At 52.2% G+C, this 8,793-nt stretch overlaps 1 protein-coding gene across 1 annotated transcript; it reads right to left on the reverse strand.

The window, feature by feature from the left end:
* Window positions 1–605: 605 nt before the first annotated feature.
* LOC116958536 (beta-1,3-galactosyl-O-glycosyl-glycoprotein beta-1,6-N-acetylglucosaminyltransferase-like) lies at window positions 606–1,940 on the reverse strand. The gene has a single exon (XM_032981192.1). The coding sequence runs from the start codon at window positions 1,938–1,940 to the stop codon at window positions 606–608; it is 1,335 nt and encodes a 444-aa protein (XP_032837083.1).
* Between the last annotated feature and the right edge of the window lie 6,853 nt (window positions 1,941–8,793).

Consider the following 8,793-nt stretch of genomic DNA (forward strand, 5'->3'; position numbering starts at 1 on the left):
GGGGCAGTGAGTCGGCCAACCCGCATGGTTGGGGCCCAGCTGGCGGTGGGCCAATACATTAGCGGGCGCTGGCCGGGTAAAAGTGGGGGGTCGGGGGCTTTGCGTCGGGAGATGCTGCCAGCTCACCACGTGTTCACCCCCCCCTCCCCCATGCCCACCGGTATTGAAACGTGGTGGTACAGCCTGAACCCTTCCCTCCCTTCCCCATTCGTTACCACACAACCCCCCCTACCCCCCCCCCTCCTAGAAACGTGGTGGTACAGCCTGAACCCTTGCCTCCCTTCCCCATTCGTTACCACACAACCCCCCCCCCCCCCTAGAAACGTGGTGGTACAGCCTGAACCCTTCCCCACTAACCTCGCTTCCCCATTCGTTACCACACAACCCCCCCCTACCCCCTCTTACCACGTGGTGGCAGAGCCTGAACCCTTCCCCACTCACCTCCCTTCCCCATTCGTTACCACACAACCCCCCCTACCCCCTCTTACCACGTGGTGGCAGAGCCTGAACCCTTCCCCTACCCAATTCCTCCCCGGCACAAACCCCCAGCCCCAGCCCCCCTCCCCCGCCCCCAGCCCCCTCCACCTCCCCACCCCGCGGCTCCGTCAGGGCTCTTCGCTGGCCTCCGCGAGCGCCCTGCGCCTCAGGTGCTCCTCGAGGCAACGGACGACCACGGGGTCGACGGCCGAGTCGACCTTGTTGACGAACAGGTGACGCTGCCGCAGCACCCAGGCCAGGTCGCCCGCGGTGTTGATGCAGACGGCCCGCACGTGGGGGCCCCTGCAGCGAGGGTAGACGCCGCCCGCGAGGTTCTCGCCCTCGCGGTCGCCCCAGCGGACGAGGCGCGCGATCGAGACGACGGCGTCCACGTCGTGTTTGCGGTGGATGGGTCGCGAGCCCGGCACGCCGGGCATCCGCTGGAGCGTCGCCCACATGTGCTCGTCGGGGCTGTAGGTGTCCTTCTCCCACTCGGCGAGGGCCCGGGCCGCGGGGTCGCTGAGCACGTGCTCGACGAAGGCGCGCGTCACCACGATGTAGGCGCCGCCGGCGAACATCGGCGACGGGATGGGCGGCGGGGACTTCGAGACCTTCGTGATTTCCACGTTGCCGTTCACGACCTCGAAGTGGTTCTGCCAGCGCCACGTCTGGTACGCGATGGCCCGCGACTCGAGGCAGTTGCGGCCGTGCAGCCCGCGCAGCGCCCGCACGATCTCCAGGTTGGTCTTGATGGGGAAGTCGAGGCCGCAGAGGTTGATGAAGTACCGCCAGGGGCGCTCGGCGGCGCGCTCCGCCAGCTCGCGCATGCAGTTGAGGTCGGCCTGCACCCGCGACCACGAGGCGTAGACCACCGCCTCCAGCCGGCGCGCCACGAACACGTTGGGGAAGCAGGCGGCGAGGGAGCGCGCCGCCTGCTGGTAGGCCCGGGGCGACTTGGCGTCCACGTGGAGGCAGTAGAGGTTCTGCGGGGCGTAGATGGCGCGCAGCAGCCGCTCCAGCATGTCCACGCGGTGGTGGGCGACCACGGAGTAGGCGACGGGGAAGTCGGCCTCCTCGCGGCTCAGCGGCGAGGCCGCGTAGCCTCGAGCGCGCCTGAAGGCGGCGCAGTCGCGCGTCGCGTTCAGCAGGCCGCCCTCGTCCTGGGGCCTGTGCCTCGCCTTGTACGCCACGGTTATGCGCAGGAGCTCGGCGCGGTTCACCGCCTCCTCGTCGCCGCGCGCCACCGCCTCGCAGTCGACGGGGAAGAGGGGGTCGCCCTCGTCGAGCGGCGGGCGGCTCCGGTTGTCCCCCGCCGATCCCCGGACGCCCGCCGTCGGCGGGGATCGCGGCGGCCGCTCGCCCTTCAGGATGCGCGGGGCGACCGCGAGGAAGGAGACGGTGAGCCCGGTGCTGAGAAGGCACAGCAGCGCGCACCGCGCCAAAGTACCCTTCCTCATCTTCATGGTCTGGGGTGGGTGGGTGGGTGGGGAGTCGGGACACGTGCGGGCAACGGGGTACGGCGGCCGCTCGCCCAAACGCTCCGATGTGTTCACTACCGCGCCACGGCTCTCCCGTTCGGCTGAACGCTTTTTTTTTTGCACGACACAGAACGCGCGCTGTCATTAGGCGGTCCTCAACGTACTGGACGCCCTCGGTCACGAACACCCCACACATAGTAACACAACAACAACAACAACAACCACAACAACCACCCTTATTCGCCGCTAAGCGGCGGTGACATCACCACGGCGCTTATGCCAGGCTGTCTGCACGTTAAGGCCACGTGTCTAATGCCCACGGAACGGACCCAGGTCCCGTGGATCGAGTGACTGAGATGGCTGGCCAATGCAACGCCTGTGGCCCCCTTCTGTGCCAACGTTCTGTGTTTTAGCCACCCAGCGCTCCCCTCGTTGTTGTGAGTGTCGCTCCTCTGCCCTCTGTTGTTGCTGGAAAGCGACTGCCTCCATCTCCGCAGTAGCCTCCTTCACGAGCCTCTACCACAGAAGCCGATCTTGACACTACTGGTACCGGTCGTCAGCAAGTACACTCAGCTAAACATCCTCTTGTACCACATTCCATCCCATCTTGCACCGTTCAGTCCCCTCTGTCCGGCCGAACAAAAGCTGTTCAGGCATGCGGTGGCTGGGCATGCGGGCTACATGACCCAGCCCATGCAGCCTTGCCTGCTGGAGGAGCTCACTGATGGGACTTTGTCCAGATCTTTCCAGGATATGTGAGCTCACACTATCCAGCCGGGTTAGACCCAGGATGGATCGTCGACAAGCCAGCCTGAATATTTATAACCGGCGACGATGTTCCATTAGGTGGGTCCACATATTGCAAGCGCAGAGAAGCGAGGGCATGACCGTGGCTTTGAAGACCCGAAGCTTCGTGTTGAGTGACTGGTCAGGTAGCTTCCACACAGCGTTACATAGCTGCTGAAACGATGTTGCCACTCGACTGATTTGAAGTGAGACCTCTGCTGCCAAACTAGAGGTGGTCATAAGCACACGGCCCAGGTAGGGAAAACTCTCCATTCTCTCCAGAACTGCCCCATCACCAATGGGGAGTTGAGGGGGTGGAGTGTTTAATGGCATAAAATACCCAGGCAGATGCTTAGTTTTGGTGGGACTGATGGTAAGACCCCACGCCTCTAAGTGTCACACTCCAGGTTTAGCAGCAGCGCCTCCAACTCCTCCTCTGAGTGAGCAACAATCACCAGATCATCAGCATACATACTGTAACATGGTTGAACAATAGGGAGCCATTCCTCAACTGGATTTGGGCATCAATCAGCCTCCCATTGCATCTATACCAGATCGAGATTTCTCTGGTATAGCCATGGAAGGCTTCTCTAGAATTACGTGGTCGAAAAATGTGTTAAATAATGTAGGAGCCAGAGGACATCCCCTGTCGCACCCCAAGGTGGCAGTGTGGGTGGCATTTTGCCACCCACACTGCCACCGTGTGGCGTATTATTACGTGCCAGGGACTCTAATGAGACGATAGGTCAATAGTCCGAGTCCATAATTGGCAATAAGTAACGGCAAAGCGGTTATAAGCGACTCACAGAATTGTGCGCAGTTGCGTATCCAGTCCACGACTTCCCTGAAGGCATCAACACCTTCAGCGAGCGCGATGCCGATCACACAACACGGTTTGCAATTCGACCCTCGATCAATGGCTGCACCATCGCTGCACATGCGTCAAATAAAAAGCAAAGGACAAGTCCTTACTTAGTAACAACTTTTTACTTACTAGCAACGTCTTACTTACTAACAACTCCTTACTTACTAACAACTCCTTACTTGCTGACAACTCCTCACTAACAACTCCTTACTCACCAACAACTCCTTACTCACTAACAACTCCTTACTTACTAGCAACGCCTTACTTACTAACAACTCCTTACTTACCAACAACTCCTTACTTACTAACAACTCCTTACTTACTAGCAACGCCTTATTTACTAACAACTCCTTACTTACTAACAACTCCTTACTTACTAACAACTCCTCACTAACAACTCCTTACTTACTGACAACTCCTCACTAACAACTACTTACTAGCAACGCCTTACTTACTAGCAACGCCTTACTAACAACTCCTTACTTACTAGCAACGCCTTACTTACTAACAACTCCTTACTTACTAGCAACGCCTTACTAACAACTCCTTACTTACTAACAACTCCTTACTTACTAGCAACGCCTTACTTACTAACAACTCCTTACTAACAACTCCTTACTTACTAGCAACGCCTTACTTACTAACAACTCCTTACTTACTAGCAACGCCTTACTTACTAACAGCTCCTTACTTACTAACAACTCCTTGCTTACTAACAACTCCTTACTTACTGACAACTCCTCACTAACAACTCCTTACTTACTAGCAACGCCTTACTTACTAGCAACGCCTTACTAACAACTCCTTACTTACTAGCAACGCCTTACTTACTAACAACTCCTTACTTACTAGCAACGCCTTACTTACTAACAACTCCTTACTTACTAACAACTCCTTACTTACTAGCAACGCCTTACTTACTAACAACTCCTTACTTACTAGCAACGCCTTACTTACTAACAACTCCTTACTTACTAGCAACGCCTTACTAACAACTCCTTACTTACTAGCAACGCCTTACTTACTAACAACTCCTTACTTACTAGCAACGCCTTACTTACTAACAACTCCTTACTTACTAACAACTCCTTACTTACTAGCAACGCCTTAGTTACTAACAACTCCTTACTTACCAACAACTCCTTACTTACTAGCAACGCCTTACTTACTAGCAACGCCTTACTAACAACTCCTTACTTACTAGCAACGCCTTACTTACTAACAACTCCTTACTTACTAGCAACGCCTTACTTACTAACAACTCCTTACTTACTAACAACTCCTTACTTACTAGCAACGCCTTACTTACTAGCAACGCCTTACTTACTAACAACTCCTTACTTACTAACAACTCCTTACTTACTAACAACTCTTTACTTACTAACAACTCTTTACTTATTCTTAGCTCTTTCGGTAAAGTCACGTTGAAGAGAAACAATAAAATAATAAAATATATAAAAAACAATAAAAATTCTCACGACGTTTCGACCATAACACAAACGGTTGTGTCATGGTCGAAACGACGTGAGAATTTTTATTGTTTAATATATATTTTATTATTTTATTGTTTTCCTTCAACGTGACTTTACCGAAAGAGCTAAGAATATGAATTACTGCAGTCACGAAAGCTTTAAATCAAAATTTAACTCTGTACTTGCTAACAACTCCTTACTTACTAACAACTCTTTACTTATTAACAACTTACTTACTAACCTCTATAATTTTTCATTGCTGGAGGAGTTGCCCCCCCCCCCCCCCACCTGAAAATCCTGGCTCCGCTATTGAACCTACGCCCGTCCTTGTGGAAGAAGTACGTGAATGACACTTTTGTCATCTGGCCACATGGCAGACCGGCTCTAAACCAATTCCTCAACCACATCAATTCCATACACCCAGCCATCAAATTCACCATTGGGGGTAGAAAAGGATGGCATGCTACCTTTCGTGGATGTCCCAATCAAAAAGAGACCCGATGGCTCAATTAGCCATTCTGTCTACAGGAAAATAACCCACAGTGACGCCCAGCTAAAACCTGATTACCACCACCATCCATCCCAGAAGAGTTCCCTCATCAAAAGGCTACACCATAGAGCTAAATATATCCCCGACCATGAACACCTAACCAGTGAACTCAAACACGTACACCAAGCTCTCAAGGCGAATGGATATCAGACTACACAATCCGCAAAGCCATCACCCCAACCGTGAGGAAGGAGACTCCAAATATCGTCAGGATCGGGATCGAACCCACGACCTCCTGCACACCAGGCGAAGTAGTCAACATCTCCACCATGAGAAGAGAGAGACACAGACTCCAAATATATGGCCGCATGTAACGTCAGGGTCCGGTATCGAACCCACGACCTCCTGTGTACCAGGCGAGGTAGTCAACATCTCACAATCTACAGTGGCTACAGGCATCGTCGGGGTCCGGCATCGAACCCACGACCTCCTACGTACCAGGCGAGGTAGTCAACATCTCACGAGCTACAGTAGCTACAGGCATCGTCAGAGTCCGGGATCGAACCCACGCCCTCCTGCGTACCAGGCGAGGTAGTCAACATCTCACGATCTACAGTGGCTACAGGCATCGTCGGGGTCCGGCATCGAACCCACGACCTCCTGCCTACCAGGCGAGGTAGTCAACATCTCACGAGCTACAGTGGCTAAAGGCATCGTCAGGGTCCGGGATCGAACCCACGACCTCCTGTGTACCAGGCGAGGTAGTCAACATCTCACGAGCTACAGTGGCTACAGGCATCGTCGGGGTCCGGGATCGAACCCACGACCTCCTGCGTACCAGGCGAGGTAGTCAACATCTCACGAGCTACAGTGACTACAGGCATCGTCAGGGTCAGGGATAGAACCCGCGACCTCCTGTGTACCGGGCGAGGTAGTCAACATCTCACGAGCTACAGTAGCTACAGGCGTCGTCAGGGTCTGGGATCGAACCCACGACCTCCTGCGTACCGCGCGAGGTAGTCAACATCTCACGAGCTACAGTGGCTACAGGCATCGTTGGGGTCCGGCATCGAACCCACGACCTCCTGCGTACCAGGCGAGGTAGTCAACATCTCACGAGTTACAGTGGCTACCCACGACCTCCTGCGTACCAGGCGAGGTAGTCAACATCTCACGAGTTACAGCGGCTACCCACGACCTCCTGCGTACCAGGCGAGGTAGTCAACATCTCACGAGTTACAGTGGCTACCCACGACCTCCTGCGTACCAGGCGAGGTAGTCAACACCTTCCCAGCCACCGGCGTCTTGACTCGTTCCTACCTTGGGGCTCTCCCGGGGTACTCCCTCCGCTGCTCTCCCGCGCCTCCCAGATGTTGAATGATGAGGAGGACCCCTCTCACGATGGGTGGTGGTGGTGGTGGGGGTGGCGTGGAGGAGGAGCTGGTGACAGGAGATGAGAGGTGGATGGAGGTGGCTGGAGGAGTGTGAGGAAGGGGAGGGAGGGGGGTGAGGAGGAGGGGGGGATTAGGAGGAGGGGGGAGGAAGGGGGAGGAGTAGGAAGGATTTGATTTTCTCAAAGTGACACTTTGCATGCCGAGTTTGACAACTTATATTTCACAATAGGTAGCGCCACACAATTCTACAAACCGCTTCCTACTTGGAATAGCGAGAAATGTTCAGAGGGATTTTTTCGTATCTTTTGTCATTTTCATTTTGCGCGGTATTATATCTTTAAAAAAAAAATAGGCTAACATCTAGGGTTTTTTTTTACGTGTCATTAACATAATTAACTGAAAGAACGATATTTTGACAAAAGCCTCTGTAGATTACCAACCACATTCAAACAAACCAAAATGTTCAATATTGTGTGTTTGAATAATGTGCAAATGTGTGCATATTTAATGCGATAACAGATGATATGCGTGCATGAATGGGGGGTGAAAGCCACAATACAAAAACATTATTGTATTTTTGTGTTTATTCATCTGGTCATTTTTCATTCTCATACAAGGACAGGAATTCGTTTTGCCAAATCACCTGTAGCACCTCCCCTTAATGTAGTTAACATTAGTTAAGATTCATTTTACCATAGGAATAGGTTTTACCCTTTTAACTGGCACAAAAACTGGCACCTTTATTCAAGGCATCATGTTTGCAATAACCACAACACAAGCAGTCAAAATGCAAACAAAAGAGACAACTCTGATAATAATATTGGCACTGTCCTTGATTTTGATTGGTCCACACCCGAGACGGCTTTTCTTAGACCCTAGTTAGATTAATTTTACCCTTTATCAATGTTACTCTCTGCTGCCACCAATGCGTAACCAAAGCACTGACAGATGCATTCACTCTGGTTCTTTCGGTAAAGTAACGTAGAGAAAAAAATAATTAAGTAATAATGGAGTACGACGTTTCGATCGCAACACAAGCAGCCGTCATCAGGTAAGAATTCATGACAAAACAAACCGAGTGAACTTAGGAATAGAATGCAACACAACACAGAGAGTCGGCTAACACAACAGTCAACACCTTACCTGGTAGATTAACGTTCTTCCAAAGATTGCTACTTCTGATATTTGTGACGATGTGTGACGAGGGTGGGTAAGGGGGGTGGGGGTTTGAGAAATGTGACGTCACATCAAAATGCGCAACTTCATCAATAAACATGGACAACACGTTCTACTTAATTAAATAGACTTTCAAGAAATGTTTTCTCCTACAACATCAGAGTGCAGCGGCACATTAAATACGCACTACAATGGCAATAGTTTAAAGCGATTTGAAGCAAGTTTTATATTTTTTTTGGGGCGGGGGGGGGGGCAGAGCTTTGTGACGTCATATTTGAGGGGGGGGGGGGTCTGACTTTTTGTGACGCCGTGTGACGATTGGGGGAGGGGGGTGTGGAGTCAAAAATCGTCCAAAATCGCGTGACGTCATTTATGGACGGCCCCATACCTTGTAGCAGCTGAAGGGTACTACCACAGGTCATGTACACCAAAGAGGGGGTTGCCAGCAATGAAGATGATGATGATGCTAAAGCCCAGCACGAAGCTGCTGTGACTCAGCCGTACACTGAGCTGCTTCCTAAGCATAGGGTTTTTTCCCCCTTTTTTCATGTCAACAAAACTGAAACCTTCTTAGAAGGATTCATTTAGATTTAAAGCTGCCGTGACTGCAGGGATTCATATTCTTGGTTCCTTCGGTAAAGTCACCACCGCGTAG

The sequence above is a fragment of the Petromyzon marinus genome, chromosome 79, assembly GCF_048934315.1.
Source record: "Petromyzon marinus isolate PM22_M1 ecotype Great Lakes invasive population chromosome 79, UKy_Petmar_22M1.pri1.0, whole genome shotgun sequence".
NCBI classification, from domain to species: Eukaryota; Metazoa; Chordata; class Hyperoartia; order Petromyzontiformes; family Petromyzontidae; genus Petromyzon; species Petromyzon marinus.